General features: G+C 40.5%; 1 protein-coding gene across 1 annotated transcript; it reads left to right on the forward strand.

Annotated features, from left to right (window-relative positions):
* Nucleotides 1–274: 274 nt before the first annotated feature.
* Nucleotides 275–3,005, forward strand: btg2 (B-cell translocation gene 2). The gene is made up of 2 exons (XM_079510141.1): nucleotides 275–762; nucleotides 1,495–3,005. Exons 1-2 carry the CDS (start codon nucleotides 597–599, stop codon nucleotides 1,842–1,844), a joined length of 516 nt encoding a protein of 171 aa, XP_079366267.1. The 5' UTR covers nucleotides 275–596; the 3' UTR covers nucleotides 1,845–3,005.
* The last annotated feature ends 14,859 nt before the right edge of the window (nucleotides 3,006–17,864 follow it).

Genomic DNA, 17,864 nt, shown 5'->3' on the forward strand with positions numbered 1-17,864 from the left:
ATATAATCAAATCAAAATAAGATGTGTTATACAATATAGTAGGCTACAGGCCATTGTTGGGACAAAAACATTATAGCCCAATTGATAGGCACTAGCAGTCATTTTCGGTCATTGACGTCACGGGTTCCTAGGCGATAGCAGCAAGTAGTGCTGACGTCAATTGCCATATTTGGAAGTGCTCGGAACGGGGCGGGACCAGCGTGATGAAAGAGGGAGTAAGCGGATTGGCTCGATCGCCCGTCGCTCACGGGAGGGAAGACAATAACTCCCCTGCGGCCCACAGGACGTTCAGGCCCTATAAATAAACAGCCTGGCTGGCAACCATCTCACATCTGCTCTTATTCGGACCCGCATCCACAGTGTGGACGGAACGGAACACAAGCCAAATACGAATTTATTTTAGAAGCAGGACAGTTTCCTTTAGAATTAGACTTTTTGATTCCAACTGATTTACCGGTATTACATATCAATCGTCGTCGGCTGGAACTGGATCTACCCAAGCAAGCAGCTCCTTTCGGCCTGAAAAACAATCACGTCGTTGACGTCTCAAAGCGGCCTTTTCTACGTTTGGATCGGAACTATAAACGGAGCAGACGATGGAGCACCGTGATGGAGGATCGTCGTCCGGATCTTGTAGGACCCAGATGGTTCCGGAGGTGTCGGCGGCCGCAGGCTTCGTGTCCAGACTGCTGAGGACCAGAGGTTGTCTGAACGAGAACCAACTGCAGGTCTTCAAAGACTGTCTCCAGAACTCACTTTCAGGTCGGTACAATGTTCCCTGACACCAAAAGCTCAATTTGTAGCAGTGATTATTTCAATGCCAATGTCATTAAAGGCCATGGACCCCCATTTGATACGACACCGTATCGCTTGGTAAAGGCTAGCCCTTAGCTTTTACCCAACTATAATGTTCTTTGTATAAAGGGTAAGGCAGGGTCTTATCTACATGGGGTCCATTTGGGTATGGACCCATATTGGTTCTCTGTCTAGACCAGTAGGCCTAGGTATTCATTTATATCATACTGCCTGGTATGTTATTTCTAAAGCATTGGTTCTCATGCGGGGTTCAGTCGGTCCTTTGGAGGCCCCCCTCAAAATATCATTTTAACCCCATTTGAAACGGATCTACAAGCTCAACACAGTAGGCCCAAATTCCAATAACAACTTTGCAGCAACACATTTGCACGTAGGCAGATAACCCTTTAAACCATTTTGATGTGAATTACCTCCAATTTTATTGTCATTATGTGATGTCATTTAGCTGCCCCCCCCCCCCCCACCGTCCATATAGGACCCCCTCAAGGACACATTGCCCCCCCAGTCCCCATGTTGCATTAGCCATCCCTCCTCAACATATGCAAATTGTGATTGGTGACCTAGCTTTAATGTTTTGCATGAATTGGAGACATTCTGTAAGTGTTCATTCTAATGCAATTGGTTGCCTACTTAGAATACTTGCTGATAGTTTTTTTTTTTTTGGTTGTATTTTTTTAGAACGCTACCAGCACCACTGGTTCCCAGAGAGACCCCAGAAGGGTTCCGGCTACCGCTGCATTCGCATCAACCACGAAATGGACCCCCTGATCGGCCGGGCCGCCCACCACATCGGAATCACGGTCGAGGAGCTATTCAACCTCTTACCCCGGGAACTCACGCTGTGGGTGGACCCTAACGAGGTCTCCTATCGCATTGGCGAGGACGGCTCCATCTGCGTGTTGTACGAGTCCGGCCCAGCGCCCTCACCACCGGCCCTCCGGGCCGACCTGTCGTACTGTAAGAACCACTTTCTGATGAGTGGCCGCAATAGCCCCCCGAAGAACCTGATGGTAAAGGTGTCCAGCTAACGTGAGCCGGGCCAACGGGCTAATGTCACTGCACTACCATGACACCTCTGACGACCTCTGACCTCCTACCTACTCCTGTTTGATTAGTAGCACTGGAGACTGGCACTAGACTTAAGACTTTTCAGACGTTTGGCTGTTTTACAGGCTTACTTTGCACTGCCAGTGGCTCTGGACATGTAGCCTCAACCGTTTTTACATTTCAAGGACCCCCATTTTAATATGCATTAAGCCACAGACCTCCATTTGATTAACACGTTTAGAAATTGTAATTATTTTAACTCTTGAGTGTACAAATGGACCTTACGGGAACATTTAGTTCCATTCTTATTATACTTAACAGTTACAGACCCAAGTCAAGGTTCCATGAGTGTCCATTTGGTCCCTAGCTATCATCATTTAGCTGTGGACCCCCTGGTCCACATTGAGAACCAGTCCTGTAATGTGAGCACTTGAGCACTAAATCTAGCTGCCATGGCTGTGTAAAATGGTGTTCTCAAGGTGCAATAACCGCCATGATAGAAATACAGCTTTTTGGCAGATGTGAATGTTTTTGAAAACCAGTCAGAACTGGGGTTTTGTTCAGGTACATTTCCAAGATCACATTTGTGACTGAGTACAAATTGATAAACTAGCACTGAGGGTTTTACAGTGGGATGTATGGGTACTACTTTGTATGGGACATGCCCACAGGTTTGGACTTTCCCATCTGAATTCCTACATGAACACTAGGGTGAACATTTCAACAAAATTTGCAGATCTACAAGATCTGCTCATTTCGCTGAGCAATGTTAAAAGCAAACCATTTTCACAGTTGAGGCTGGTAAGGTGGTTTATATTCTAACTGAAGTCTGAAGTGGTTGGTGGGTTGGTCAGTGTTGTTGGCCTATCGTCTCAAATACTGGCTTTATACTACATCATATGATGGGTGTTGAGTCCTTGTAGCATTTTAACTGGCCTGTTGAACAGTCCATTTACCTTTCTAGGAACTGAAAACATTTTAGTTTTGTAAGCTGTTTGAAGCTCGGTATACATTTATTGTATATTTTTGTAATGAGTTAGTATGCATTTATTGTACATTTTTGCAATGGGTTTCTGTATAGACTTGTACAGTTATTTTTTACAGTTTTTGTTACAATAAACTGAATATGAATTGAAAGTGAATTGAATGTTTTGCTTGACTTAATTTCCCACAATAAGCACATGGTTGAATTTCATTTGATATTGAGAACTATGCCTGCATTCATTTTAATGCTAGAATCTTTGCATACTTGAATGTCGAGGTTTAATTATTATCAGTGTTATAAGAACCCTTGAACTCTCAAACATTTGGTCATTTAGGACGAAATGCCTAACTAGGAAGAATGCTGATACAGTTGAGTAAATCCTATAATGAAATTGTATCTCGCTTGCCTTTTAATACATGCATGTCTACAGTGTTGGCAGTCGTGTGAATGTTTACTCGAGCTTTTTTCTGTTCACAATTCAGTATGTATATTACAAAACACAAAGCATAATTGTGTTATTGCCATGATAATTCAAATACACAAGAAGCGTAAATGTAGATTTTTCTGCCAGGTTTAGGTTGTGTAGACTACATTGAGCCTCACTGTTGGGTGACATGTTGGGTTAACAAGTTCTACCAGAGCAAAGTTATGACATGTCAAGGACCCCACTTTGGTATGCATTAAGCCATGGACCCCTTCACTTTTGAGAGCGTTCCATTTGTACACTCAGTTACTGACATGTCCCTACAAATCCATTTGGTTCCTAGCTATCAATCATTTAGCTGGGACCCCCTGGAACCCCCCTCCTCCTCCCCCAATGACCCCTTTGGGAACCACTATCATAGATGAATGATGTCTGTCACCGACAAATGACACTCGGATCAAGCCTCGCGTAGCCATACTAATATCACTGCGTGGATATTTGGGGCAATATGCATTGCAACGGCAAATTGAAGGCTGGCTATGCGAGGCTAACTCAGATCCACATGGAAACCACACTGTTATTCAAGGGACTTCACAACAAGACAGTCAAAATAATAAATAATAATAATAAAGTATTAAAAAATCGTTTATGACAACCTAACGCCATTGGATCCTAAAACTGTCGTTCAAATTAATTCTAATAAATGGACAAAATAACAATCTCCACATTAGAGGCTGAAAAACATCTAACATCTAACTCCACTTGAGATGTATTTGGGTAAAGTGATGATAATATGTCATTCAAGTGACAATATATATTAAATGCTAACTTTGATGAGGCTTTTTTTTCTTCCCGAGAGGTTAATATTTTCAACATAGTTGGTTTCTGCCCAACAGCAGATATGAATATTACATTTTCCCCCTTTTTTTCTTTTTGGATCTGTCTTGAGAGGTTTTGGGTAACTTTTGCATCAACAAACCCTGTGGGCAAGCGACACCATGGTACTGGAGTATAAAATAATAGGTGTAAAAAGGCCCTGCTGGCTGCCCCTGGGGTTCATCCTGTAATGGGGGGCATTTGGAGGCCAGCAGTGGGGGGTCAGCAGTGAAGTTGGGATAAAATCATAGGGTTGATTCACTGAAAGCAAACCAACCAGCAGCTTAAAAGTAACTACAGTAACTAGAATGAACTGAAACTAAAGTAACAAAAAGTAGCTAACTAAAACTACAGCAGCTTAAAGTAAATAGTAAAACATTAAAGTACATAAAAATAACTAAATTAATTAAATAGAAAGTAACTAACATTTATTCAGGCACTGTATTTGAGTTTTTAGCTATTCAAATTATTAATTATTAAAATTATTTTAGCTATTAAAAATTAAAAACTTGAAATCAATTGAATACATAGGACCACAATGGAAAAAAGCCACCTGGGCTTTTTGTGTAATCCTTTTAGCATCCTTGTATAACTGTACCTCTGTACTTTTCGCAAACTGTTAGTAAAGTATTCAATAAATCAATCCATTTTGTTTGTACGTTGGGTATTTAAGTAGGCATTTAGATCAGATTAGATGGATTAATGCTACTTTTACTTAAGTAAACATTGAGTACTTCTTCAATGGCTGTTCAGTTAAATGTTCACTAACTAAGAAGTGTATCGTCACATCCCCCCTCTGTGTAGAATGGAACTTCCCCCCAAAATAAAGAAAATCACATCCCCCCTCTGTGTAGAATGGAACATCCCCCACAAACAGAAAGAAATCACTTCCCCAGCAGCCAGCCAGGCAGCCATGCTTGTCTGGGGCTGGGGGGGGGGGGGGGGGGGGGGGGGGGGGGTTAAATGCTCCATTGACAATGAATGGTCTGCTCTGTGACCCCCAGGCAGCTGCTAGAGACTGTCAAAACACTGGAGAGCAGCCTGCAAGCTGATTGGTTGACGGCAAGATCCCAGTATCCAGGCAGACTGTCTCTTCACTTTCTTCTCTCTCCTCCACTCCCTTGATTTCCCACAGGGAAATACTACTTTGTTTGGGCTACAAGTTACAGCAGTGAGAAAATCAGGGATAGGCTATATACATGACTTATATATAGCCTTTTTTTACTTTAGCACACAGATGAGTATTTATTCAACAGGTTGCTGCTAACATATCGCTGCTGTAAGACCTTGTATCTTCATAATTTAACATTTTATGTTTTTCATAAAATAATACCTTATACAATAGTGTTGCGTAAAAGCCGATCTCACAACGCGCAGCAACGTGACACTTATGCAAAGTTATCACCTACAGTACTTCATCACCATCCTACAGTACTTATAGAATTGCTCCATATGGATTTTAATATGCTTTTACTAGTTTTAAAAGTAGGTTTTATCTCTTTTATAGCATCTGTGTATCTATGTATTGTGAATCTTTGTTGTCTTTTTAACTACTGCACAAAATAAGTTTCTGAAAGGAAAAATGAAGTACTTTGAAGTACAAGCGTCACAACGTGGCACGTGAGCTTGTAGATTGGCATTTTTATATTGTTAAAAGGTTTTAATATTGAAAGGATAAGTGTGTCTCAATGTAAATGAATAAAAAGGAACAGAGTGTGATAAGAGTAAGTACACAATAAAACATTATGTCAACAACAGTTGCATCTGGTATCACTAGGCATACAGTGATAAAGCAGAAACCCTGGTGCAGTATATTTGTATGCTTACGCTGATGAAAGTGGATCGGTACAGATAACAGATAAAGGTTTACACCACATAAGCCTAAATCATATCATAAAAACAGTAAATACAGTACATGGATCTGTCTAGTAGTGGGTAGCCTACTATTTCAACAGCTACAATATGGAATGTTTAATCTGTTTAAATACTGTCTACTTGAGATTAGACAAGATGACTTGGAAGCAGCTCATGTACTTCAAACATATTGCTAACATATCGCTACTTCAAACTATTGAAGGAATTGTGCATTCAATATTACATACTGATATGCTTATGCTGAATAAACAATGTGATGTAGTGTTTTCTAATGTCATAATGTTGAGCTGACTCAACTGCACCGTTAGAAAGGCTTGATTCAACAAGCCTTGCGTTTAACTCAACAAAATCTCTCTCTCTCTCTTTCTCTCTCTCTGAAGCAGCATTTTGCAAGAAGAGACCCCCTCCCCCACCAGCCCCTCCTCCTTCATCTATATTTCTTTGTCATTGGCCCTTCCCTCGCCCAGGGCCAGTGACACTTCCTGCAGTGTTGTCACTTGTTGCTCAACATAAGCCAACTAATCCCTCAAAAGTGGCACGCACACACTCCTACCAAAAGAGTATTTAAATTGGATCAAAACCCAGGCCATGTCAACACAATCTGAAATATTTTTTTGGTATTTGTTTCATTAAAACTTTCTTGAACGTATCCTGCTCAAACATGCACTGCACTCACACACTATAAAAGCACCGGTTCTGAATGTGGGGTCCAGGGACCCCCAGGGGACCTTGAGGAGGCTCCAGGGGGACCTCATAGGAACCAAATGGACCCTTAAGGGTTGAGCGTACAGAAATAGCCAGTCTACAAGCTCACAATGCATAGATGCCATTTTTGAATAATGCTGAAGCTGAAAGTGGTTAGGGCTTATGAATGAAATAATAACTATATTTCCTGAAAAAGCACAGACATGTTCGTGCGCGCGCGCACACACACACACACACACACACACACACACACACACACACACAGTGTTGAAATAGCTTCAAAGCTTCTTTACAGTAGCTGGTACAGTCGGTATATGACAATGGCTGTAAACGCGGAAGTGTCACACATACAGAGGTGACACCAGGCGGTGGGTGACATTTTATGGTATTTATTAGCAGCTGTTTGCCAAATCTCTGATCAGTCGTCTCCCTCACCCCCTCGCCGCCACCCCTCCCGACCCACCACAAAGCTGGTATTGTCTGCAGTGTGTGTGATGCATGCTGGGAGGGACCTCTGTCCCTTCCCGTAGTCTCGGAGCAGCTGCTAGGGAGGAGGACTCCGTCCTCCCCCTCCCCCCAAGCCACCAAAACAATCTCCTCCAGACCAGTGTTTTCCCAAACACTCTGGGTCAGGAGGGCCCATTTGTGGGTCGTGACGTGGGCTCATTTTATGGGTCCTGGGAGTAAATACCCCCCCCATTTCCTAAAAGACATTTTAGTGATAGTAATCTATAAGCTCACAACGCATCACATCCGTGGCAAGTTTTGAGCTTGTATATGTGCCATTTTCACTAGTTTGGGTCCTGGGGGCGAGGTGTCGAATTTCTCTTTTTGGATCTCAAACTAAAAGGTTTGGGAACCACTGGTATAGATTACAACCCCTACTACACCCTCTTCCAAACCACCGACCTCCCAAACCAGTGGTGGAAGAAGAAAATGCCATTTGAGTAAGTAGTACAAAAGTCAACTAAGATAATATGGTAGTATTGGCAAAATGTGCAAATATGCAAGATTGAAGTAAAGTATAAAATAGGACTTGAGTGTATGTTTTGTCCTAACAATAATCTTAACTGTAGGTTAAGATTATTGTTAGGACAAAACATATCTTGCAGTTAATGTTTTCAAATAATTGTAGTTGAGTAAAAGAGTACAATATTTGCCTCAGATGAGCTCACAGCAGGGGGAGGGGACTCCCCCCTAGCACCAAAACAATCTCCTCTACACCCTCCCCCCAAGCCACGCACAGACCAGCCAAACATATACAACCACAAACATTAAGGTCTCGGCTGGTTGACCCTTGAGCATATTGACCTTAAAGGACCATGCCAGTGTCCATTTACATTTACAACATCCACCATATCGTTTACATTACTATTATTATTATTATTATTATTATTAAAAGAGAAACTAAACAAACAAAGACAGGAAAAATAAACAAGATTTGTATTTTGGCACAATAAACTGCAGTCATTCCTGTACAGACTGCTCATTGTACATTTTACATATACAAGGAATAGGTGCACATATCATGCTCATCATGACAGTAATTTTGTATGTTGTTAAATGTTGATGTTACCACTGCTGTTATAGTACAGTACATACGTTAACACAAGGTAACGGTTGCCATTGCTGCTATAGTATGTACAATGTATCTTGCACATTATGGTTATGCCATATTTATATGCCATACGTATAAGCATACGTTTTGTTTTTACCGCTCCCTTTTATTGTTACGCAGATGTTGCTACTGCTGAAGGCTTCTTCTTATTGTCTCCACCAGGCCGAAGGCATGGGGAGAGAGTATGTTTTGCACTCCGTCCGCGTGTGTGTGTGTGTGTGTGTGTGTGTGTGTGCGTCCGTCCGTCCGTCCGTCCGTCCGTCCGTCCGTCCGTCCGTCCTTCCTTCCTTCCTTCCTTCCTTCCGTCCGTCTGTTACCAGCTAATCTCCGTCACCGTTGCCCCGATCCATGCCAAACTTTGCACACACACTCCGTGGATGCCAACGACGAACCTCTGCCCCAAATATTCCTCAACGGCCTGTTATAGCGCCACCATGAGGCCGATTTAGGCAAAACACATTTCTGTAGATTACTCGTACACATTTTATCCATACATCACACAATTCGGTATACACTATCTCCATAGTCATGTGATCAACACGGATCTGCACCATTTCCCATCTTCCTTCCTGATTGGCTAAGATTCGCTTCCAAAGCTCACATGATTGGTCCGTTTCGAACAAAATGCCACAAATCACAAACACAGTGTGCAATTTCCGTGAAATTATACACGCACATTTCCACTAGGCTGAGGACGACATGACACAATTTATTTTCCAAACCAGCCTCATGGTGGCGCTATAACAGAGCAATTCTGCACATGTCCTGCTCATCCAGAATTCTATCCTCAGAGATGCTATGAGTGATCTGACTCTGCATTTCCTCAACACAATGAAAAAACAAACAAACATGTTTATATCACTCTTTTTGCCAAACATCACACACACTCCTATCCTCCTGGTGGAGACCTGTGCCCAGAAGGGCACTTTTTCTAGTCTTATCTTGGTTTTTATCCTTGTCATTGTGTAGTGACAAACAAACCTCAATTCTTCAGCTTGTATGTTTACCTTTGCAGGTAAGAACTGCAGTAGAATGAGTATTAGTAGAATGAGAATTAGAATAGAGTAGAATAGTAGAGTAGAATTAGAATTAGTAGATTAGCAGGTCCCTACTTATACTAGCTACAAATACATGTACAAACATTAGTGTACCACAAAAATCACATAACACATTAACCACTATAATCAGTTAAACAGATCAGTTTTGCATAAACGATATATAAACTATAAACAATGTGTTGTGAGTATGTAGATCTTTTATTTTCACTACAGACATACACATGTTATATGGTTTATAGTGTTATATAAGTGCTTAACAACATAGTTAATTTGTGGAAAGACAAAGGAGGAAACAGACATCATATAGTCTACTATGGTGTCATTTTCCTATCTGCTATTTTGTCACAATGTATTCATATTGTGCAGAAATTAAAGTCATAGGGGGTACTTCAGCTGACTCTTTGAGACAGGAGAAGGTTCAGAGCTCGATACAGGTTGAGAACACCTGCACTGGCTATTTTTGAGTGGTGCAAACCACTCCAACAACTGGCTTTGTACCCGTGTACCCGTGTACCCGTGTACCCGTGTTTGTTCGTACCAAAAAAACGAGCATGGTCGCTATATGGTTAGCAACCAAAAAAACGAGCATGGTTGCTATGGTTAGTATGTGACGTCACTGACATCCACAGACACATGCTTTCCTGGTTCTAATGTACAGTAACTATAACAATAAATGTGTAGTTGCACCACTCAGTTCACACGGGTGTGATTTTTTTTTAGACTATTGAGAGATATTTTAGTTTAGACTCCACTACATTTATAGAAGAGGAAACATACATTCTGAATTAACCACGTATCTATGTCTTGTAGATATGCTATTTTCACCCTAACTCTAAAAGCATGTAATCTGTACTTAACCTGTACCTTAACTTGAGTCATATTTCACCAGGAATACGTATCTACACTTTTACCAGGGTTGAGTCCATCACTGATAGTAATGGTGATCTGCATACAGGACAGTGTGTGTCTGTACTTTGCACAGAACCTACTGAAACAAAGATATCTACCCGCCGTGCTTACATAACAAAGGAGCGACACACTGAGCAGTCTTCACAGAATACCTGTTGAATTGGAAATGTATTGTTCTCTTCTCTCCATGTCTGGCAGTTCAATCGTAAATGTAATGGTACTTTTATTTGGTCTTTTGAGTGCAGTCTCAGGTGATTTCCTGCTCATGTGTGTATTCACCACGTGAATGGCTGAAGTATTCATTCAACCCATAGAGTAAAGTAGCATTGTTTTGGTGGCAGGTAAAGTCACACCGAACTGTTGTCACCCCAACAAATAACTGGTGTTATGCTAGTCATGTCTCTGGCCTGTCCAGGGTGTTTCTCCCAGGTTGGATATGGCAAGAAGCAAGATTAACATAAAAAAGACAGCCCTACTATACACCCACCTCACATGTTGAAAGTGGTTTATGTCTGTCTGTGGGTTTTATACATGTTTACACTTTATTGCCCCCCCATCCTCTCCCCAACCCACTCTGCTCAGTGTTGCCAGATTTTGTGAGAGAAAAAAGCAACCAGAACAAGCCCAAAATAAATTACTAGGACACAGGAGCACTTACTGGCCTGGTACAACATATTTTCAGATGGGGTATAGGGACACATACACTGGTATATAATAATAATTTAAAAACAAGCAAGCCCAAATAAGCAACTACACTTTAGAAACAAGCCCAAAAAACACGCAACTACCAATATTTACAAAAGAAAAACGAGCCCAAAGTCGCTTAAATAAGCGGACATGGCAACTCTGGCTCCACTTGATGCCACACATGAGATTGTAGTCTTTGGGGTGAGCGACACCATGGTATGACAAAATATAGACCAGGCTTAACCCTGCCATCTGCTCCTCCTTTGAGCCCAACAGGGGCATGCAGGGTGGGACCCCCAAGTGCCTGAGTGCCCCCCCTCCCACACATAAACAAAACAGAGAGGTGGAGCATGGCAGCAGTAGAATAATTATGACCATTCAACAGGAGAAAAACACAGTTTTCTTTGCCTCTTTGCAAGTTTGACTGTCAGACTTTTTATCAGTGCGTCTCATTTTGAATGAATGTCCAGAGCTGAAAGCAGCACTGGGATGTTTTACTTAAATAAACACTCTGTTAAAAGTAAATGCCCTGCCATCAAAATTCTACTTGGGTAAAATTACAAACATATTGGCATCAAAATATGAATTACAGTAGCCTAGCATCATAGCATGTAAAATGACTCATTAGCCAGAATGGTCCATTTCACAGGTAAATATTGTAAATGTGTTCATCACTCAACTGTCTGTAATGTGCAGAATGTAAAGGTGGGACTGATTTTTCAAACATCACTTGATGTATGATTTGTACTAATGATCTAAATCTGTAAGTAACCATGTTGGAATGTATGATCATTAATTGCCTGTATACCTTTATTGAGAGCACGTGACCTGATACCGGTCACGTGATCGTGTGATCTGTGTATATAAGGAAGTGAAAATAAACACACTGCTCTCGGCCATGGACTAAAGAGCAAAGGCATATCTGTTCTCTGTGTCAATTTGTTCATCCTCTTTTAGAATGTATTCCGGCTAGCTCAGGACTGCTGTTGATTTGACGCCATATGCGCTAGCTTGATTTAACAAACCAATAACTAAAGCTGCAACATAATTGTAGTGGCGTAGAAGTAGGGTAGGTTAAAAGGTATAAAACAATACTCATTGATTGATTGATTGATTGAAATATTTATTAACAGTTTGCAGAATTACAGTACATTTCAAGCACAAACTCAATACAAAGACTGTTAACTGTGAGTGGACGACCCAATTAAGCATTACACTTGTTTACAAGAGGGTCCACCATGTTCAATTCATCAAAAACTCATCAAAAACTCATTCACTCAACTGTTTGTCACTTGCTCTCAAATTGTAAATGAATTTTAATTTTTAATTTTTGCATTTCTTTAGAATCCAAAGAGAGACTTGTTGCTGCCTATTGTAAGCTTTAGATTCATTATTATGCTTCCTGTCACTATCTTCACACAATCAGTAGCCTAGTCTTCTTTCTCATGCAGCTTTGAGATGTATAAGCCCTCACACACCATTGTGACTTGCATGCTTGAGTTGACTTGCCTATCTGTCTTTATTTACAAAGCTCCCCTATAGCTCATGCTACTTATCTTTGTAGTGTGTGGTAACCCACTGTTTCTCAACTTCTGGTTTGGGGCCCACTGGGGCCCACCTAGATGGAACGGTTCTTTAACCCTGAGACTGTACAAATGTACCAAATCATGTGCCCTCTCAGATTTATTCCACCACTGGCATTCAATTCCCTGCAGAGAATTCCCTGACTAAATTAACGTACATACACATTGTGAAGAATTTAGAGATATTCTTTGTCCTGTCAATGTTTTGTTTACCAGGCAGTTTCTTTTTGTATTCATGATTATGATCTTATTGTTGTCTCCAACTTGTCTGTATGTATTTTTTTTAATCACCCACCCAAAAACCCGGCAGTGGTTCTCAACGTGGGGTTGAGAACCCCCCCAGGGGACCATGTGTGTGTGTGTGTGTGTGTGTGTGTGTGTGTGTGTGTGTGGGGGGGGGGGGGGGGTCTCCACCTAATTCTCCACCTATTTCACTGTTATCCCTATAGTCTACACTCTACAAGAACATTTAAGACAGTAGGTAGAGAGAGGCCTTGGTATTTCTAGGCTACAGACAGACAGACTTTATATAATATAATGTCGTGATTGTCTGTCGTCCATGTGTATATTACTAGCCCACCCCATATAAACCATCAGACAGATTGAATGTTTGTAAACAAACAGGTTTGATTGATTGATTGAATGATGTATTAACAGTTTGCAGAATTACAGTACATTTCAAGCACAACTGCCCCAATTCTCAAAAATTATCGAAAAACTTTTTGACGTACGGTTAAACAGCTTTATCGACAAACATCAGTTACTGACGGATAGTCAATATGGGTTCCGTACAAATCGATCAACATCAATGGCTCTAATTGATTTAACAGAGGATCTAACCAGCTCAGTTGATAACAAAAACTATGCAGTAGGAGTGTTCATTGACCTCAAAAAGGCATTTGATACGATTGACCACGAAATAATGATTAAAAAAATGGAGAGATACGGAATTAGAGGGGTAGGACTAAATTGGTTAAGAAGTTACATAACAAATAGACAACAATATGTTCAGATGGGTGAGCACAGATCAAACTGCTCACCTATCACGTGCGGGGTGCCGCAGGGCTCAATACTGGGGCCGAAACTGTTTATATTATACATTAATGATATATGTAGGGCTTCAAGTATAATGAAATTCGTCGTTTTTGCTGATGACACTAATATATTTTGCTCAGGAGAGAACATTCAAGAGCTACTTGAGGTGGTCTCAACTGAACTGGACAAATTCAAAAAATGGTTTGATCAAAATAAACTTTCACTTAATCTAAAAAAACCCAAATACATGGTCTTCGGCAATCAAAAAACATTGATGAATACGCATATTGAGTTAAAGATCGATAGTATTATATTAGAAAGAGTATTTGACAACAAATTTTTAGGGGTGATAATAGATCATAAGTTTTCCTGGAAACCTCACATAACTTACATCCGCTCTAAACTAGCGAGAAGCATTGGTATCTTGGGCAAAACAAGACACGTTCTAAACTTTGACTCTATGAACACTCTGTACTGCACCTTAATTACACCATATCTCACCTATTGTGTGGAGGTGTGGGGTAATACTTACAGAAGTAACCTTCAACAAATAAACATAATGCAGAAAAAAGCAATAAGATTAGTCAACAATGTAGGATTTCACGAACACACCAATCAACTCTTCTTGAACTCACACACATTACAATTCTTTGATTTAATAGACCACAAAACAGCACAAATATTATATAAAGCCAGACAGAAACTTCTTCCAGATAACATCCAAAATTGGTTCAGGGATAGGGACGGGAGGTATGAGCTGAGAGGGGTACTAAACTTCAAACAACCTAGTGTTAGTACCACACTGAAAAGTATGTGTATCTCCGTTCGCGGGGTGAAACTATGGAATGACCTGCCGGATACAATTAAACAAAGTAAAAACATTATACAATTCAAAAAAAGGCTCAAAAATGCTATATTGGACAAATACAAAAGTGAATGAAGCATTATTGATTTAACTGCTTGAGTTTTATTTTTGTACTGTTTGATTACTGTGTTCAATAATGTGTTTCTTCTTCGCTGACTGTTTGTTTGTTAGTTGTTTTTTGTTGTTTTTTGTTTTTGTTTTTGTTTTTGTTTTTGTTTTTTTGTTTTTTGTTTGTCTTTGTCTTTGTTTTTTGTTTTGTTTTTGTTTTCATTTTAAATTCCTCTTACAACTGTACAATGTATTAAGGATAGGCACTAATAAGCTCCCAGCTTCCGCCTATACCTTTTCGATCATGTCATATGAGTTTAAAACATTCATCTTGTAATGTACTGCATAAGATCGAAATAAACCATTCATTCATTCAATGTTTTGTTTACCAGGCAGTTTCTTTTTGTATTCATGATTATGATCTTATTGTTGTCTCCAACTTGTCTGTATGTATTTTTTTAAATCACCCACCCAAAAACCCGGCAGTGGTTCTCAACGTGGGGTTGAGAACCCCCCCAGGGGACCATGTGTGTGTGTGTGTGTGTGTGTGTGTGTGTGTGTGTGTGTGTGTGTGTGTGTGTGTGTGTGTGTGTGTGTGTGTGGGGGGGTGGGGGGGGTCTCCACCTAATTAGTGTGGTTGCCCTAACAGGGCAACCAGACTATTGTTATTGATCATTTGGAAACTTTGACGCACTACTCCTCCCACAGTTTTTGCCGCACACACTCAAGCCATATGTCAAATCGACCGGCTTCATCGGGAATCGTGTGCTTGTATTTTGCTAAGAGATCCGTTGTATAGTTTAATTGATGATTAATTAATTAGTTCTCCATAGACTTATAATGGGGAAGCCCACTTTATGTTTTGGCGTATAACTCTTGAACCATAGGTTGTACAATCAAAATTATTGTTCCGCCATTTTGAATTTTCTTCAAAACACACTTTTATTTTCTGATTCTACAGATTTTGTCCGAATCTCACAGAAATCGGTACACATGATCTCTGGACCTATCGGACTGCGTTTCAATTTTTTTCAGATTTTTTGAAAATTTTTTGTCCGTATCGTTCGGCCTTAATCGTCGTCCGAAGTTAGTGGGAGGGGCCTATTTTACAAAAAATGCCTAAAATCAAGAAACGGAATGTCCAGATGTCGCGGGTGGTTTAATCAACCAAAAGCCAAAAGCGATTCCATTTTCATCCATAGGGGGCGCCGCAAATGCGAAAAATGTAACCGTTTCTTGCAGAAACATGATTTTGCGTTTTTCCCTATAACTCTTGAACCGTAAGTCGTAAAATCTAAATTTATTTTTCCATGGATTCCTTGGGTCATGATGCATTTCCACATATAGGCCACGCCCATTTTCGACCTGGGGAAAAAAATCCTGCAAATTTGAATTTTCTCCAAAACACACTTTTGGCTCCTCCTCCTACAGATTTTGTCCAAATCTCACAAAAGTCGGCACACATGATCTCCGGACCCATCCAATTAAAATACCAACTGCAGAATTTTGGTACTTCGTATCGTTCGGCCGTAATCGTCGTCGCAAAAACATGATTTTTGGGGGATAAATCCCCTCCGAATTACTTATGCATGATCGCAGGGGTCCCAAATCGTCGTCGTCCCAAATTTTAATCGCATGTCGCGGGTGGTTCAATCAACCAAGTTCCAAAAGCAATTCCATTTCCATCCATAGGGGGCGCCGCAAATGCGAGAAATGTAACCGTTTGTCGCAAAAACATGATTTTTGGGGGATAAATCCCCTCCGAATTACTTATGCATGATCGCAGGGGTGACGCGACATTGTAATTGACTGGAAATATCAGTGGGAGGGGCATATGTAAGCCACTGCGGCAACCACACTTTGCAATTTTTTTAAATTGCGACCTTTCTAGTTCTCCACCTATTTCACTGTTATCCCTATAGTCTACACTCTACAAGAACATTTAAGACAGTAGGTAGAGAGAGGCCTTGGTATTTCTAGGCTACAGACAGACAGACTTTATATAATATAATGTCGTGATTGTCTGTCGTCCATGTGTATATTACTAGCCCACCCCATATAAACCATCAGACAGATTGAATGTTTGTAAACAAACAGGTTTGATTGATTGATTGAATGATGTATTAACAGTTTGCAGAATTACAGTACATTTCAAGCACAACTCAATACAAAAACTGTTTACTGTACGTGGGACGACACCATAAAGCATTACACTTGTTTACAATAGGGTCCACCATTTTCAATTAATCAGAAACATATTTCCGGGTAGAACGTTTTCACAATATTATAAAGTATACAAGTGTTCTAATAGTCAATAACAATATCAGAGTTTTTCCAGAAATGCGATGCTGCCGCACAGTTACTTATGAACTTTTTGATGAATTCCTGTTCTGTCTATAGAAGTGTCTATTTGTACGTCTCTAAATGTTTTGATGATTTGAACATGGTGGACCCTGTTGGAAACAAGTGTAATGCTTAATTGGGTCGTCCACTCACAGTTAACAGCCTTTGTATTGAGTTTGTGCTTGAAATGTACTGTAATTCTGCAAACTGTTAATAAATTCTTCAATCAATCAATCAATCAATGATGTCTCCTCTCCAGTGTTATCTACCTGGGAAGTGGTGATGTCATGTTGGTCGTCTATATGGTGGGACAATACATACCAATAACAATAATAAGTGCACTTACTTTGAATACGATCAGTCTGATACATTAGTTATACATAATACACTACAAACAAACTGTGACTTTCCTTTTGCTTTGCCCTATATTAAACCTCACAATACAGCTAAGATGTGCAGTGCTGTACTGCCGCCTAGCGGTGGTAACATGGCTCTGAGTGGTAACGAATCGATACATCACTAACCTCGTATAATGCTGCCATCCAGCGGTGGTAATCAGTACATTCCTGACCCTGACCTCGGTACAAACCATCTTCAATCACTAATGTGTTCATGTTTATAAAATAAACCAGCGGATTGATTGTTTTTTTTAATATGAACCCACAACTATTTTATAAACCCAAGATACGTGGTGATATGTTATTAAGCAAACTTGTATGCTGACTCTAATGGCAAGCGTTGGTGGTATAGTGGTGAGCATAGCTGCCTTCCAAGCAGTTGACCCGGGTTCGATTCCCGGCCAACGCAGATTCTTTATAAATGGAGCCGCCTGTGAAGCCCATATCTCGTTATAGTAAAGGCAGGATTTCAGAAAATGTGCTGAAGGCAAATCGTGTTAATATATGGCATACATGTTTTTTAGGGGTATTAAGGTGTGCTGAATCCAAATCTGCTGTATGCCAAGCTCAAAAATGCCCCCTAAGCCCTCAA

This window comes from Electrona antarctica (assembly GCF_951216825.1).
Source record: "Electrona antarctica genome assembly, chromosome: 9".
In the NCBI taxonomy this organism is placed as follows: Eukaryota; Metazoa; Chordata; class Actinopteri; order Myctophiformes; family Myctophidae; genus Electrona; species Electrona antarctica.